This window comes from Ylistrum balloti, unplaced genomic scaffold, assembly GCF_031769215.1.
Source record: "Ylistrum balloti isolate Yb309-2 unplaced genomic scaffold, AGI_CSIRO_Ybal_v1 Utg370612, whole genome shotgun sequence".
In the NCBI taxonomy this organism is placed as follows: Eukaryota; Metazoa; Mollusca; class Bivalvia; order Pectinida; family Pectinidae; genus Ylistrum; species Ylistrum balloti.
In genome coordinates this window covers 2043107-2062245 of record NW_026782376.1, presented here as the reverse complement: position 1 = coordinate 2062245, position 19139 = coordinate 2043107, and the positions used below count along the sequence as shown (strand labels likewise).

The following is a 19139-nucleotide window of genomic DNA, read 5'->3' as shown; positions in this document are numbered from 1 at the left end:
AACAAGTATAGTTTACATGTATATATATATATATATATGTGTGTTTAATTATTACAATAAAAAAATGCTACTTTACAAAAAGGAATGAGTTACTAAAATCTAATCTACAAAAATATTTATAAATTCACAAACACATAAACTAATGTAAAAGCAGAAAACCTGAAAATAGTCTGTAACTAGGGCAAATGATGTGTTACTAAGGAGGTATGAAATGTAACTTAGGAAGTGACATATAACTAAAACGGAAAGGTTTAGGAGGTGAACTAAAGTGAAAAAAGGGGAAAAACAGAAATAAAATATTTTGATGGATGAATAAGCAAGAAAAATAAAGAAAATGTGGAAAAAGGATGCATGATTTGTTGGCACACACAAATAACTAGGGAACATATAGCTAGCGGAAATACCTGGGACAGAGTCCAGGTTTGACCCAGACGATAGCCCTGGACTGGACGCACTAGGCGAGGAGGGTTGCTCCACTACAAAAAACAGACAGTTGCTTTTTAACCCGAGACTTTAGGTATACAGCTGCCTGTCCAAAATATCCTTACATGAAGTGTAAACTCATTAAGATAACCTGAGTCAAGTTTTTTTAGTTAGAAATAACAGCCTTTGTTAGCTAACTGATCAAGAATTTTCTAGTTAGAAAGTAAATCCTTCCTTAGCTAGTCTAGTCAAGAATTTTCTAGTTAGAAAGTAAATCCTTCCTTAGCTAGTCTAGTCAAGAATTTTCTAGTTAGAAAGTAAATCCTTCCTTAGCTAGTCTAGTCAAGAATTTTCTAGTTAGAAAGTAAATCCTTCCTTAGCTAGTCTAGTCAAGAATTTTCTAGTTAGAAAGTAAATCCTTCCTTAGCTAGTCTAGTCAAGAATTTTCTAGTTAGAAAGTAAATCCTTCCTTAGCTAGTCTAGTCAAGAATTTTCTAGTTAGAAAGTAAATCCTTCCTTAGCTAGTCTAGTCAAGAATTTTCTAGTTAGAAAGTAAATCCTTCCTTAGCTAGTCTAGTCAAGAATTTTCTAGTTAGAAAGTAAATCCTTCCTTAGCTAGTCTAGTCAAGAATTTTCTAGTTAGAAAGTAAATCCTTCCTTAGCTAGTCTAGTCAAGAATTTTCTAGTTAGAAAGTAAATCCTTCCTTAGCTAGTCTAGTCAAGAATTTTCTAGTTAGAAAGTAAATCCTTCCTTAGCTAGTCTAGTCAAGAATTTTCTAGTTAGAAAGTAAATCCTTCCTTAGCTAGTCTAGTCAAGAATTTTCTAGTTAGAAAGTAAATCCTTCCTTAGCTAGTCTAGTCAAGAATTTTCTAGTTAGAAAGTAAATCCTTCCTTAGCTAGTCTAGTCAAGAATTTTCTAGTTAGAAAGTAAATCCTTCCTTAGCTAGTCTAGTCAAGAATTTTCTAGTTAGAAAGTAAATCCTTCCTTAGCTAGTCTAGTCAAGAATTTTCTAGTTAGAAAGTAAATCCTTCCTTAGCTAGTCTAGTCAAGAATTTTCTAGTTAGAAAGTAAATCCTTCCTTAGCTAGTCTAGTCAAGAATTTTCTAGTTAGAAAGTAAATCCTTCCTTAGCTAGTCTAGTCAAGAATTTTCTAGTTAGAAAGTAAATCCTTCCTTAGCTAGTCTAGTCAAGAATTTTCTAGTTAGAAAGTAAATCCTTCCTTAGCTAGTCTAGTCAAGAGTTTTCTGTGAAAACATCATTGTTTGCTAACTAGTTAATGTTTTCAGTCAGACAGAATGAATAGCTTTCATTTGATAACAAGTTTACCAGTGAGAAATTAAACCATGTTTGCTAAAAACTCAAAAGTATTTCCACCACTCTTTGAAGGACTGGTTGAACAATTTCAATGCTTCAAACAATCAGTGTTTAGTTTAGGATCTGGGTAACATTACAATCATTGTATACAATAACAAGGAATAAAAGTATATGCAGTGCTATTATCACTTCCCTCACTATCACTCATGGAATTAATTTTACTAATTGTATGTACATCTCATAACATGAAAGTGTTCTAGGAGGAAGAAATATTACATAGAAATTTTCATGCTTTTTCCTAAACAATTTTGAGTTTATATACCATGAAATTTTAAGTCTGCATTTAGCTTGTTCTGATAAAAAAGAAATGAAAAAGAAAAATGATAAATTTATGAGTTTATTTCATTGATAAAATCAAACGAAGCAATTTTATATTTTCCTTGGAAGAAAAAATCCATAAATGATGTTGATTAAATGATAGACCGTGACGAAACGGCTCTACTGCTGTTGAGAGATGGGGAGTTTAAATAATGCGCTCCAACAATTTCTCACAATATCTGTCGATAATATCTTTATATAATTCATTGCTATGCTACATTTCGCGTTTGACACTTTTCAATAAAAGCTGATATAATGACCAGTTAAAAATTCATAAGTTTCCTGTTAAAACCCTGGGGAGTTACAATGGTATACTGAACTAGAAACTTTCGGACAATGGGAAGTTTGGCCATGACACAGTAACTGCTATATGGCGACAAATAGCGATTAGTCAGGTACATCATAACAAAGCCATACCTAGTACACACAAGATTCTACAATGTTCAACAATTACAAGAGAATTGTGTTAAAAGTGAGCATCTTGGGTAATTGTGAATATGACTTTGAAGGAATAACTTCAAAGATTTTAGAAATTTCAGGAATTATAAGGAATTATGTTCCAAGATTAATTATCATCTGGTTACTTGGATATCCAATTCATCCTTCATTAAGCTCACAGGGCTCCTACAGATATTCTCTTATTTAGATTAGGTATAGGTAGGAATACTGAAGGACAATGATTTGGGATTTGTTTGCTGCAAATTAGATAAAAGTATGCTTATTTGTTATCTTGCATGGACTTATTGCCATAAACAAATCTTATGTGGATTAACACTGAAAAGAAAATAGAAACTTGTGCCCTGTCTAAAATGAGGGTGAGTGTCCCATGCCTTGATTGCTTTTTAAAATTTTACAGCATATCATAGTGAGAAAAAAAACATTACCAGAGACAAAATACAATTTAAAAAATAAAAAAAAAACTTTCAAGGAAATTCTGAAAACGTTCCTTTTCCTCACCAAATTGTTTTACATATGGCCATCAGTCTCATTTAATGTTTGTCTTCACCGTCAGCAATCATATTGAATTCAAACACAAGGAAGACCAGAGTGATTTGCAGTGATTGACAACTGCAAGGGATTGTGCATTAAAAAGGAATATTCGATGCAACAGCTGTATCGACTATTACGCAAAATAATTCTTACTTAGGGCTATGCGAAAAATAGTGATAATGTTATTATGGGGGGAAGATGGTGTAACCATTTCTGATAACAAACATGAATTATATTACTGATAGCAGCAAATATTCCAAGAATTACCCTGTATTTAATGCTAATAGACCATACTCGAAATACTGATAAAAATTATTGTACCTGGTGACGCGACGGCTGTGATCACCCAACTGTCAGTACTGGTGAAGACAGCGCCACCTCCAGGCGAGCTGAGTGTGGCTGTGAGGACACCTGGTGGCAGAAAAACAAAAGTCAAAGTCAGATATCAATAAATGGTCATTACAATTAACAGGGGAATACCATACAACGAAAATATTTGTAGGAGGCTAAATTCATATTACACAAACAGCGATCAGTACTGAAAAGTTGACAGATTTCAAAATGAATGACAAATGTACCTATCTGTTAAAATTGGATGGGGCCAGGACTCAAATGGTACCAGACACCTTGAGAGATAAGATAGAGGAAATTCTCAATAATAGCTCTCTAATACACCAGCTTTTCTAATGACAGTTCCAAACAGAGACAACGAAATTAATGCGTATTTATACTGGTAGTTTTTTCCACTGTTTCGCCCTCCCAGTAATAACTTCGGAACATTAAAACCCTCGGCCATTCATTAGCTGACATATATTTCATGAGAGTTCCTTTCAGCCTGGTTGAACATTTAATCATTTTCATACAGGGCGCTACGATGTGACTGGTACTACGGCCGTCGATCGCTGATGACAGCGTTGTCTCTCAATAGAATGACAACTGTGTACAAAAGCTATCCTAATGGATTAGATACAAAGGGTCTTTTTCCGACACTGAAAATGTACAGTGAAGGGGCTGCCAAAGAACTAATCATCACGCTGCGATTGTCCGCATCGATGTGTACCGTAATACACATTTATAGAACCAACAGCAACATTCTCATTACATGAATTTGCCTAGCAGACAGTGACTCAAGCAGTTTCTTCCAAATTAATTAAACCTTTCCCTCTAAAAACTACACAGTTACGAAGTCTCATCGTTGGAAGTCTTAGAAAATACAAATAAATTACTGTCTTTGATTTGCATGTCGGTGACAAATTATTCAATTGCTCAATGGTGATTAAACATAGCCCAATTATGGCCTACTGACGACTTCACTTCCTGTTAACAGTGGCGCCCTCTAGGCCATCCTCCATGACAGATGAGGGACCCCACTATCCTGTCATTTCTAACGTCAAGCGTGCTAGTAATAGGGCAAAGCTCTGTAACACCTCCTAATCTTTTTCATCCCCCACACCCTCCCCCTTCATCCCTCTCTCTGTACTTCCACAGCCTGCAGTGAACACCATCTTAATGATTTAGCAATTTGACTAGGCTTAGTGTAAAAGTCGTCCACATAACAAATCAAGAGAGCATTTTTTTATTATCATAATTACTTTTTCTTCTTCAAAATAACTTGATGATTTTTTAACTGCCCCTGAAACATCATTAGTGTATCTAATTAATTTAGTTTTGTGGGATTGCCTACTCATGTTGGTCAAGTAGGATCACTTAGCCATACACCAGTCATTTTATATTAGCTTAACATACTGACCCACAATGAACACAGCATCCATAAGTGACAGTCATGCCATACTGTCCTTGTCTTAAAAGAACATGGTCAATAATTGTAACTTAAATGTAAAATCACTTCAGGGTAAAAAAAATGATTTCCTTGTATATATTTTTTTTAGTTTTTTGTTCTGACATGTATGTATAAATCTATTGTATTTTTCTGCTACATGTTTGTATAATGAGAGTTTACCTAAACCTATCTATCATCATGCAGCTTGCTGACGGAGAAGAGGTTGGGCACTATAATGACAAGTATGTATTTCAGAATTTTGGCCACAAGGTTTCTTGTTTTTGGTATGTGTGACATAAACGGAGCGGACACAGGTATCAAAGACTTGGAACTGAGATTTTACTGTATGTGCATATGAAAGGATCTTAAATCAACATTTATTTACCGTATTTATTTGTAAGGTTTTTTTTTATCCATGAGCTTCAATATGTTAGATTTTCACCTGACAATTATTCTTCAAACTAAAGCAGAGGTAGACTTGTTGTTTTGTTCAATTGATATCACAAATCAGCAGGGACTGTGTCAATGTGAGTGACTCAAGAAGCTCCTCCCCTACTCAAGTTCTATGTATAAAAGTTGACCTTGACCATTGAAACTCCGGGAACATACATATATATATATATATTGTGTCAATGCACTGTCTTTTCATAGGAGGAAATTTAAAGAACTCTGAAATTTTAAATTCTGAATATTTGTCAGGTTCCACAAAAAATAAAAGTGTAAAGTGGGAGATAGCGATTCTAAAAGACTCTAAAAATTATGTTATGTATTTCAATTTTTCCTTCATAATATTTCTAGGTTTACTGAATGACAATATTTGAGGTGAGCTTACTAGAAGGCGTTGGCTTATTAGAAGTAAAATATCAGTGTATGAGGACTTTGTAAGCTGTGTGGTGGGTGTGGAAGAGTAGGTAAAAGGAGTATGAATTTCAACAAATGGACACAAATGCCTCAACAACAAGGCAGCTGTAACAACTTTGTTGCAATCTCTTTAAATACAATTTCTCTCGAGGAGATAACCCACCACTTCATTATCAGGGTGAAAGTAAAGATACACTTAATCAAGATTTGAGCTAATCAGACAGGCTTTTTATAGTCATCCCAGTTAGATACCGTTACAAGTGCCAATTAAAGCTGAATCACACCGCCAATTCAACACACCTATCTCAAGATGCCGCTGTACTTTGAACTCTTTTGTGAAGGAGGTGTGTTTGATAGTGTTGTTGCAATAATACTTAATAGTACATTGGTGAACTTAATTCAAAGTATGAGAGTAGACTTATTCTTGTCTAGAATATTGGGAAAGGCCACTTTTGCCAGTTTGGAAAATTTAATGCCATATTAGAGTATGTCTCAAAGTCAATACTAATGCATTCCTTAAAGTAAGTAACTCATGTTTTCCTCAAACTATTTTTCTGGAAAGTCTTCTGATTCGTAAGATTCATCAAGTGTAGTGTATTTTACCAGTATTATCCCCATGGGGCCAACACAAAATCTGTGACAAAACCAGGGAGGTGAGCTTCAAGATGTAGCATTTCTTGGTAAGTGTTTCTAGTCAACAGATCAGTGGGGGGGGGGGGAGCTAATTAACAGTCAAGGGTTTAATTCTAATTACATTCATTAATAACAGCATCTACCATACTACATTTACATTGTACATATATCATTATGTAATGGTAAACATAACTATTATAATGTTATGATATATTTGTACTTTTTACTGTTAAATCCAATAACAGTACAGCACAGTGTATTGAAGAATGTATTGTGCAGTGTAAATACAGGATCAGCCTATAATATATTTACTGTATGTGTGGTTTGTTTTATATCTGTAAACTATGTCAAGTTATTTCACAACAAAAGATTCAAATAGACCTGGGAATAACAAATTAGACAATTTCTATTCCACAGTTAACAACAAACTAAGAACCCTTCTGTCTGTGTTATCCACAACATGTTTACAAAATATTGTCACTTACCGTCTGTGGTGCCATTGGTTGAGAGGGTGGAACTCTCTAGTCCTGGGGTAGAACTTAGAGGTGAACTACGACTGCTGTCTAAGTGTGCTCCAGAATCCACAGAAAGAGGTTGTAATTCTATAATCCTGAAATGTAAAAGACCGTCACAACAATTAAACAAAACCAAACATACCCAATGTATGTAAGTTTCACTTAAACATGTTGTACTACTACGGAAGGTTGAAACGTAGACCCGGACATTTCTGTATGTAAATATCAGTGTGCTGTTGGTGAATAAAAATTCTGTAAGACCCATCCGACTATTGTAGCCAATTTTTTAGGGGGTTAAAATCGTTGAATAGAGAGAATTGATCAATTTTCTAGATAAAGGCTTATTTATTCCTGTCCACTCAGTGAACCAGAACTGAACAACACGCAACTAGTAATCTCTCATCGCAATTCACGCCACTCAATAAACAATTTCAAAAGATTTTATCGTGCCGTAATTTTTATGCATTTTTTCGGTAAACTGTCCACTGCATTTTTTTTTACCTTGTTTCTGACGGAGGTTTCCACAAATATGTACAAGTCATTATACATTTTCCGTCTCATTAAATCTTATCGTAATACTTTTTTTAATGGTCCTGTTTTCACATGATGTTCCTTTTCTTTTGTTTCCTTTTCAGTATAAAGAAGACTGAACTAAACTATGAATTCAATTTTCTGGTGTGTAGTTTTGAATATGAAAATACCAAAATTATGACATTTAGACAACAACAAAAGTATAAATATTTGTTCCCTTTTCTCACACATACACTTTTATAAATAGTCCCTCCCCACCCCCTCACACATACACTTTTATAAATAGTCCCCCCCCACCCCACCCCACCCCCAAACCACTACACACACACACCTGCCTAAATACACATCCACATCCAAAGGATAATATGTATATGTGGAACTAGAAATGTGTATGTACAAAAACACATCTACGAGATTTTTTTTAAATAGACATCTTGTTTACATACACACAATGTTGATTGTGTATTTAGTTGTGAAACATACCTACATGCACCCAGATCCAATACCTAACTAATACCACAAAAAAGTTTTTAAAAAATTGACATGCAGACTTTTTTTACAGCTAGTGATGTCACACTTAATTCAAAAAGGGTTCTAGATATTATGTGCAAACTATCCAGCAAATATTTTTCATTAAATATCAGATTTATGTAAAATACACAGGAATGAAATTTGCATCCAGTCAACCCGTATGTATGTGTGTGAGGTGTTGATTCACGGAGTAGATTCAGAATAATACCCCCTTCCCCTCATCATTATAGCTCTGTTTCATACCAGAACCTCCCCCTTCTCCTCAACTGTTTCCCCAACAAGACTTCATACCCTTATACAAGCCTCCCGTTACCTCAAGTAAAGATGGATGACGACAACACAAGCCCTTATCATTAATTGTCACAGCAGCAGTTTGAATTGACAAGTTGTCATAGTTACAACTCATGAATATTCATAACTATTCAATAATACCCACAATGCAATCAAACTTTTGAAAGATGTTTCAACAGAAAAATAGTATGATTTTACATTAAAAACATTTATTTGACCAGTACATGTTCATAAAATTTTCCTATGAAAAAACCATACTCAGATTTTCAAAGTTTTTGTAATAACTTATCTTTGTGTTTTCCTTCATATATCTTTTCTTTTTTTTTTGTAAATCTCGCAAGTAATTGGCAACCATTCATCTTAATAAAAGACTTGACCTCCACCCAAAATTGTGTCTACGATCGCCAAAACGCAGACAGAGACCGATAATAGAGTTACCAAGCGAAGTTATGTTCAGTAGAAATAGTATTATCAGAATTGTTTCATATCTTAGTAAAACATATGAAATGTTAATTGACAAGACTACATGTTTATGTTATTAGTCTATACGTATTGTAGGGGTCATTTTTTTTGACATTTGACAAGGTCATTACATCAATGTCCTCGTGCTAGGTCAACTGTATACTATTATTAACAATAGGGTAATGATAAAAATCTAAATGCCATTTTTCAGTTATCTTTGTGGATGTAATACTTTCCTGATGTAATTGCGATTACTTTCACTGAATGGGCAAATTAAAACGGATTAGATAAAAAGGAACAGAAATGTGCTGCTACCTTAGACCCTCTACTGACGCTCAATGAAATATGACAAGTGTTCTGCAAAATGCTTTCTCATCTACGGCTACAATAATTTTCATGTCAGAATCCATTACTTCAGACTATCAACAACTGCAGAGGAATACGTCGCGGAGCCTGGGAGCGACCTCCCTCAAGCCTAACCGCCAGGCGAGGCTACGGTATATGGAGGCAAATATTGATTAGGACATTTCGAGGAAATCACAATTTATAACGTAGAGAAATTTATTATCCAGCTAGAGGTCATGGAAGAGATTAAGGGGATTTTGATTTCTGCTATCAGTAATAATCGGGACTAATCGACAAAAATGACCATCTTGACGGAGGAAGCCATCAAACAGCCCTAGGAGATAGCGACCATTTGGCAACATCTAATCAGTCAAATTAAAACCAAGTTTAATTGTTTTCCCATAAATGGCTGGTCTTTACATCCATAAAAGCCCTCGACCTACAGAATTATTTCCAAATAATATCGCTCCTCTACAACAATGAAATGTCTATGTATTTTTTCTTTCAGTTTTGTCATTGCGTCGCCCACCTTCGTCAGTCTTTATCCGTGACATGTAAAAACATCATCATCCTGATAACGTTGATTTACTTATATCACAAAAATTTTCATATCACCAAATACATTTCAGTTTCTTTATATTCTCTCATGTTTCAGTTTTTTTAATAAGAGAATGCAATAACAGTCACGGCCATATATTGTATAAAGTAATATATGTTCTCCCAGACGTATATTGAACAGAGTTGGTACATATGAAGTTTCGACATTTAAAGAAAAAACATTCTAGTTGTTTGGTATGACTCATGATCATTATTATAAAGAAATGATTAAATGTAAATATGCTTCCATGCCTATTACTCCGCCCCTTATAATAACAAGAAAATACTTTCCAAATATATTGTAGTGAAAATCTTAAAGAGACAGAATATGATCATTCATGGACAATACAGATTTCATTTACTGGAATTAATGAATATTCGACTATTCAAATTGGCATTTACCCAAACATTTTAAAAACTAGTCTGAAAATAATATGACAGAACCCTTTTTTTTTTAAAAAGATGTGGCCTTTTTTTCAATCTAAAATCCTGATGTGTAATATTTATTTTCTCACAGAAGTTACTGCTATAGACATTACTGAAAATGTAATGACATATAATGTAAATTCTATAACAACAAATCTACCCACTAAATACAAATTTAACTTATCCTCGTACTTCCCATCACGTAGCCTGTCAAATTCGTATAGCGTTAGTTGCCGATTCCAAATAAGATGTTTGATCGGGAGAAACAATTGATGATGGCCATGTTTGATTCATAAGTGCCCACTGATTAAATACCTCCCTGTCCCCTCCAGGCAAAAAAATCATGTCAGGAGTATGAGTCGAGATTAACTGAAAATGTAATGACAGTCCCACTCAACAGCAGAAACTTTGGAGTGTTTTTTCACATTCAGTAACAGGTGGTTCTAGTATGTGTTCTTGTTTACAGGTCTGGGCAGTTTTGGTACAAGTTCACAGGTTTGGCTATCTGTTCAAAAGAGGATGAACTTGGAAGACAAGTTCACAACCATGGGTTTGCATGTTGGTAGTTTGGGTATGAGATTTGTGTACACATTCAAGTCTAGAGGAGACTGATTTGGGTACAAGCAAGTTATAAAGTACAGGCACATATTCACTAGCCAATAGTTTGGGTACAAGTAGTCAGTTCAAATCAACAAAACACAAACTTAGATTTACATTTGAGGTAGGGTCTCTTTGAAGTAGCTGGTTGCTGCTACACTGAACACAATACTGAAGGCCTATCACATGCCACACAGCAAATAGCTTTCTTGTCCGAGGACACGACTAAGTCACGTTGTGTCGAACCACACACCTCTGATCCGATTCACCTGAGACTACATGAGTCAATGCACTAGCACACTGCGCTACTGCAGCTCCTTCCACTATCAATTTGGTCCAAGCAATCATAAATTTGGGCAAAGGCAAAATGGGTTTAAAATGAATTTAAACTGAAACCAAACACATTAACATTACTTGTGAAATACACTAAATTTAAATCAAAATACAAAGAACGATATTGATTTTCTAAAAAGGTTCTTGCATGTTTATGATGAAAATCGATAGAGATGTCATATTTATAACAACATTAAATATTCTTTATTGAAGTTATCCCCGTCACATTGGAAATTTCATTTAAATAACAACATCAATAAATATCAGCTCTATAAAATATCTCTGGAGAGAACTACTTTTCATTCAAACCTGAACTATCTTTGTTGTCTAATTGGATGAAGTGTGCTGATGAATTCTGTTGGTAAACTTTGAAAATAAGCTTACAAGTATTTAGAAGGACAATAAACGATGTTAGACTAAAGTATACACCTTGGGGACTTCCTCTACATACAAATCATTACAATCAATCTCCAACGACCAAAAACATGTATCCAAACTTGTTGTGCGAGCTACCTGGCCACATATTTAAAACTGAATTATCAGGAAAGCGAATATTTTTTCTAAAACAAGGTAAATATCTCTCTTTATTGTAAACATTAACCTTCTTGAAAATCTGTCCTTCTTATTTAAAATTGAAATATAAATTCTATTTATTGAAAAAAAAAAATATTTATAACTTGAAGTTGTATTTCATTCATAATTTAAGTATTTTTCAAGAATAAAATGAATGTTTGCTTTACATTAATTCTAGTAAATAGTGACTGAAGATAATATTTTATCTTTAATGATCTTTTTTTAAAAAAAATTGTCTTTAGAACTAATATCATTATAATATGATCTTGACAAAGCATATTGAATCCTAGTTAAGAGATATCAATACATGGATATATGGGAAAACCTTATAGATGTTGTCAAATATCATGTATACTTAACACAAGGTTTCAGAAAGGCTCCTAGCAGTAAAACAGATCTCTCTTCAAATGAATAGATTAAATAATCCGTCTTAAAATGAAAAATATTTGTGAAAAAATATATTAGTGTCAAAGACATATGTACGTCTCTGTTAGTGTTAGTAATATCCAGTGTTGTATTGAAGAAATGAAAAAAATCTCCTATTTTAAAGGTGAAATAGTTTGTTTACTGTTGACAAACATCTACATCTAGATGGACACTGTAAATAAACAGTTCACACCTTTTTTTATGCCCTAGCTACCCAATGTCCAGTGGTCATCTCCTGTCAGTTCCTAGTCAATCAACACTATAATGACACTATAGGGCAGGAACACATAAACATTACTGTTCGAACGAAAATTTCCTGCTGACTGGTTTTAATGGTCAAGCATGGTCTTAATTGTTACCCTAGCACATCAAGTGGTCAAGCATTCCTATAAAGTGGACAAAACATAAGAAAACACCTCATTACTGACTGAACAAATGCTTGGGTTATTCTATAAACTTTTAGTCTAAAATCTTGAGGCTGGACATTTACACATTTTCAGGCCTAATACTTTTTAGCTGATCTAGGTACCATCATTAATATTCCCATGCTTCTAAATCAAACTAATATTGACATCTAGCAATATATCTGAATATAAGCTATTCACAATTTTTTACCATTATTTTGCAAATAAACAATTCAATAATTACTGTTTTATCATTAAACTTTCACCATTATCAGAGACGTATATTATCAATATTGTAAAATTAATATCGTACAAACTGTCATTCCAAGGAGATGAAGGAAACCCACTGTCCAGTGATAAATCTGTGGTAAAGTCGTCTAGATCAAGGTCAGTGGTCATCTTGTCTGACTATTCACAAGTAGATCATGTTTTGAATCTAGGTAGCAGTGGGCCAATTTTGAAAATATCTTGTAATATTACAAGCATCCACAGGGTCACCTGACAAGAATTAGCCAATCACAGCCAACTATACTTTGAAAGCATCCAATCAGATCAGATTATTTATCCTGTGTATTTCAGAGTACAAGTGACATTTGGACCTTTGTACTGTAATATACAAGTGTCAAAGGTGACCAAGCCAGGAAATTCTAAATAACCAAGAGATACCTGTACAGGTAAGACAAAAGCTTGATGGACAGGTGTATCTATCTACAGGTAAAAATATAAAGGTACATCACTCCATTTGGAAAATAATCAGCAATATATTTAAATTTTACATACCAAACAGCTATGAAAAACAAGCATAGGGACAAGTCTTCACAGAAAAAGAAATTAATGGGTAAAACATTTAAGAATTTACATAAAAATATCAAACTGATATTTTATTTTTGTGAAAAAAAATTCTTTCATTTAAAAGGAGAGAGAGCTAAGAAACCAGGGCCATATATAACTGCACTAGAAAATGAAACTTCCAGGCCTAAACTGATTTATCTTAAATAAAATCTAAATAGGACAGATATTCAAACCATTTCGATATCACCTCTTCCTCGCTAATTGGTAGATCTAATTAACCAAAGATTACCCTACCTAGTTGGAAATGCATCAAGGTAGTATCTTCTCGCTTTGGAGCACTCCTAACTGTTTTCCCCGACAGACAGAATTATTTACTTCTGACACCAGCTTGATCTACATCTTTTTAGATGTCTTATCACATCTGATGAGTAGGAATTGACCTCAATTACAATGTTTTTGAGTTGAGTGCCCTGCTCCTGATTAGCATCTATGGGGTGATTATACCTGGAGAAAGGTCGTCCTTCAGTGGTGTCCAAGTTTCTCACTTTCCACCCCTTGGTCTTTGAGGGAGATGCCGTTTAACTTATTTCTAGATAATGAATTGTATTTGCTTCCAGAGGCTATTTAACAAACCATCTACGCAGACAGCAGCTACTTTATATAGTGGAGAAGTGAAAAGGAAAAAAGTAGTACCATTATTTTGGAAGGCTGGAATACGCTAAGGGCAATGTTTGTAGATGGTACATACCTCTGTATTTTTTGTTTCTCCTCATATTTGCATGTATCTGTAGCGGAGTATTGAGCGTTCAATACATGAGAGAGGATTGCTGTTGTCAGGAAAACAAATTTATATCGTGAAACTAACAACAACGTATTAAAATGAAATATGTTTCTGACCCTATAATTTGAAATATATATTAGGAACAGTTTTCTTTTTCAAGGAAGTGGTATTGAAACCAACATTTCCAGATGTCTTACAATTTAATTGTAAATAAGTGATAACCTGATTCTGAGCAGCAAGGGCCAGAATGATGAAATCATTCTACCTAGAAAGCATAAATATTTTCTCAATATTTGGTGAAACTAGTTAGAAAAATAACTCTTGAGTTAATTTTTCTTCCAATTTAAAGTGGAATCTGTGCATCTTGACAGCAGTTTTTGAACATGTTTGACGTTGGCTGGCAGACGGCCCAAATCAACAAGCTATTGTATTAAAGAAGGAATCCCTATACTCTCTCTCCGGGCCTTCCCCCATTAATTACAGTTGTACTTGTACATGGCTGGATGGACCAAGAAGAATGAGTCCTGTATCTAAAAAGGTCTCTCCATGGAGGACCAAAATACATTTATCCCGACACATAGGTGTGACTGTAGTTATCATAAACACAGGGCTTTGCTCGGTGAGGGGTGAACTCCACAATCAATCCACTTGTTGCCTTTTTTAGTGCAGTGTTTAAAAAAGTTGGACACAAAGGACTTTTAAAGCTGAACTAATTCAAACGATTTCTTCAACATCCGGAATGACTGGGTTTGTTAAGAAACATGTGGGAATATTAAGCATGACAACTAGTACTGTTAATGGGCCTAAATCAGCCACTTGGGACCGTTTATACTCATTCATTTAAACACTGATTCAGTGAGAGTTTGGAGGTTCTTTTAAGACTTTTTTTTCAGTTACTGAAGTCTCCTTCAAAGTTTTGACAAATCTAGAAGATTGAGCCTTCAAGTATTCTTTCTTTGATAAATTTCAATCAAGAAAATGCACAAACCTTTGATTCCGGACTAGATATACGAAACCTCCTGGTGTTTGTATCCCAATGTTGGTACATAATGAAATACCATTAATATTCTTCCATCTTTAGAATATTTCTATTCAACTTATATGTATATGCCAAGTGTTTACTACTGCCTTAACACCTTTCTACTGTCAATTTTTCTATATTTAAAAAGCCTAAAATAGCATCTTTTAAATGTTGATGTATATTCATATCAATCTAATAACTGTATTTAAGAATTAAAAGTTTATGTAACAGAAATCAAACAGCTGTGACTTGTGGAGAAAATCATTAACTATCGATAAACAGACTGTCCGCTGGAATACTGATTATATTCTGTCTGCAAACACTGATATTACCGATGACGATTTTCCCGCAAAGTTTGTACTGTTTCCTGCATGTATATTTTGCTTGTTTAGCTGCATACAGGAAATAAATAATTTATCGTGTAGGGTTTTCAAACCATTCAAAAACTTCTCCTAAGTACAAAAAAATTAAGTATATTGCATAAATAAGTCTTTCATCTTTTCCCACACATGTTCTATTCACCCGCAAAAAATTTATTAACATGAAACAAGAACCTATAATATGAAATAAGCTGTCAAAACTGAACTCAGAATAATCTGTACAGTAAAACCTGTCTATACTGAACTCAGAATAATCTGTACAGTAAAACCTGTCTATACTGAACTCAGAATAATCTGTATAGTACAACCTGTCTATACTGAACTCAGAATAATCTGTACAGTACAACCTGTCTATACTGAACTCAGAATAATCTGTACAGCACAACCTGTCTATACTGAACTCAGAATAATCTGTACAGCACAACCTGTCTATACTGAACTCAGAATAATCTGTACAGTACAACCTGTCTATACTGAACTCAGAATAATCTGTACAGCACAACCTGTCTATACTGAACTCAGAATAATCTGTACAGTACAACCTGTCTATACTGAACTCAGAATAATCTGTATAGTACAACCTGTCTATACTGAACTCAGAATAATCTGTACAGCACAACCTGTCTATACTGAACTCAGAATAATCTGTACAGCACAACCTGTCTATACTGAACTCAGAATAATCTGTACAGTACAACCTGTCTATACTGAACTCAGAATAATCTGTACAGCACAACCTGTCTATACTGAACTCAGAATAATCTGTACAGTACAACCTGTCTATACTGAACTCAGAATAATCTGTATAGTACAACCTGTCTATACTGAACTCAGAATAATCTGTACAGCACAACCTGTCTATACTGAACTCAGAATAATCTGTACAGTAAAACCTGTCTATACTGAACTCAGAATAATCTGTACAGTAAAACCTGTCTATACTGAACTCAGAATAATCTGTATAGTACAACCTGTCTATACTGAACTCAGAATAATCTGTACAGTAAAACCTGTCTATACTGAACTCAGAATAATCTGTATAGTACAACCTGTCTATACTGAACTCAGAATAATCTGTACAGTAAAACCTGTCTATACTGAACTCAGAATAATCTGTACAGTACAACCTGTCTATACTGAACTCAGAATAATCTGTACAGTAAAACCTGTCTATACTGAACTCAGAATAATCTGTACAGTACAACCTGTCTATACTGAACTCAGAATAATCTGTACAGTAAAACCTGTCTATACTGAACTCAGAATAATCTGTACAGTAAAACCTGTCTATACTGAACTCAGAATAATCTGTATAGTACAACCTGTCTATACTGAACTCAGAATAATCTGTACAGTAAAACCTGTCTATACTGAACTCAGAATCTGTACAGTAAAACCTGTCTATACTGAACTCAGAATAATCTGTATAGTACAACCTGTCTATACTGAACTCAGAATAATCTGTACAGTAAAACCTGTCTATACTGAACTCAGAATAATCTGTACAGTAAAACCTGTCTATACTGAACTCAGAATAATCTGTATAGTACAACCTGTCTATACTGAACTCAGAATAATCTGTACAGTAAAACCTGTCTATACTGAACTCAGAATAATCTGTACAGTACAACCTGTCTATACTGAACTCAGAATAATCTGTACAGTAAAACCTGTCTATACTGAACTCAGAATAATCTGTACAGTACAACCTGTCTATACTGAACTCAGAATAATCTGTACAGTAAAACCTGTCTATACTGAACTCAGAATAATCTGTACAGCACAACCTGTCTAAACTGAACTCAGAATAATCTGTACAGTACAACCTGTCTATACTGAACTCAGAATAATCTGTACAGTACAACCTGTCTATACTGAACTCAGAATAATCTGTATAGTACAACCTGTCTATACTGAACTCAGAATAATCTGTACAGCACAACCTGTCTATACTGAACTCAGAATAATCTGTACAGCACAACCTGTCTATACTGAACTCAGAATAATCTGTACAGCACAACCTGTCTAAACTGAACTCAGAATAATCTGTACAGTACAACCTGTCTAAACTGAACAATAAAATGAATTTGTTTTAATTTAATTGCTGGTTTTATTGTTGCATGGACGGAAATTGTCACTATGAGACAAGTCCTATGGTTAGAGCTGGTGGCTACCTCACTGAACAACATGCTGAAGGCCAATCCCATGTCCAAGGACACAACCACATCAGCACAGACCTGGCTGTTTTTGAGAGACACAAACTACCATAGTTTGATTTAATGTTGCTTTACATCCTATCAACAGTCAGGGTCATTCAAGGATTTGTCATGTTTAGGTGTTGGAGAAAAGTAAGACTTTCTGGAGAAAAACCACTGACCTGCAGCCAGTACCTGGAGACAGTCCTTCTTTGGGCTCAGACACACTACCCAAAGGTGGAGTGTAGTGATAAAGGCAGTCAGATGCCTCAACCACTTGGCCACTGCAACCCACAAGGGCAGGGAGAATGAAACCACGTTTCTAGACCAATGTTCTCACCAACAAATCTACTGCAGCTCCTAAAGTATATAACCTGTGTAATCTTTATCTTGTCCCTACTGTACCATGTGACTTGTTCAAATCTAACTATACTCATTCCTACTTGATATATTTCTTTCTAAAGTAGATCTTTCCCTAATACAGACACTTATACATTTATGTCCTTGAATCAGACACAAAATCTGAATTAGGAAAATGGGGCCAAAAAAAAAGAGAAGACACAGGTTCTAAAATAACCCTAAATGTCAGTAGGTCAAAATTTCATAATGAAACCATACAAAGAATTTTCTGAATATTTTTACAGACCAACTATATTGTAAAGGTGTACCATCAAGTTTGAAAAATAGGTGTTTAAAAATAAAACAAATACACAGGTAAGTTCTGTGTCACCAACAGGTATGTTTGTACAATGAATGTCAACCAAGGTTGATATACCAAGAATTTCACAAGCTCATTCTACTGAAGAAATTTAAAAGTTGAGGTAATATATTCATGATTTAGGAATGGCAATGCTTTTTTGCTATATCTAGCTGTTTATATTATACACCTGAAGTATTGTAAAAGCATTTTGGATGGACATCCTTAATAATGAACTCTTAAACTTCAGAACCTGTCCATTCTGAACGAAAATTGGATATGAAAGTTAATCTGTTACTGGAGTGGACTTGTGAGTACTTAGAAGTCAGGTGTCGCAAGCCAGATAAGTACTAGGTCATTAACTTAGGTAGACATATAATTAAAGGTGTATAAACAAGTAAAGGTGGACAGAAGGGTGACCAAACTTACCCTTGGTCCACAAGATTCCTGTCAGGAGTATCGTCACGCTTCTCCAATTCTTTCCGAGCTCGCTTCAACTGTAAAATATCAAGAGGTTACACATGTTATTGGCCTTTTGGTGACTGACCATTAATGTATAACACCCCGAGGCCTCAGGCCCAACACCTTACGCACTAGTGGCTAACTTAGGGTTAACATAAAGAAAACAACTAACCGACAGTCAATGTCACGCTTGAATAAAATGACAAGAGTTTAAACACAGAACTATTTCAGGCTGGGTATATTAACAAAAGGATTTCGATGATCCCCCAACGCCCATCTCTATCGTGTCAGGATGAGGATATGAAACCCATTTTACAATTGTATTAAGTTAAATGAATAGAAAATCGAAAGATTGACACTATGACTCGAGGGCTGGAGGGGCGGGGAGGGTTTAGGTAC

General features: G+C 34.6%; 1 protein-coding gene across 4 annotated transcripts in view; it reads right to left on the bottom strand.

Moving 5' to 3' along the window:
- LOC132556938 (eyes absent homolog 1-like) overlaps positions 1–19139 on the bottom strand; it is a 138987-nt gene that overhangs the window by 40256 nt on the left and 79592 nt on the right. For 3 of the 4 annotated variants that reach the window (XM_060221392.1, XM_060221390.1, XM_060221391.1), the window contains 4 exons: positions 18708–18775; positions 6867–6991; positions 3429–3518; positions 405–476 (listed from right to left, as the gene is read on the bottom strand). In XM_060221392.1, the coding sequence (XP_060077375.1) occupies positions 405–476; positions 3429–3518; positions 6867–6991; positions 18708–18775 (355 nt within the window). The remainder of the gene's footprint in view (positions 1–404; positions 477–3428; positions 3519–6866; positions 6992–18707; positions 18776–19139) is intronic. The other variant, XM_060221393.1, reaches the window with a different exon arrangement.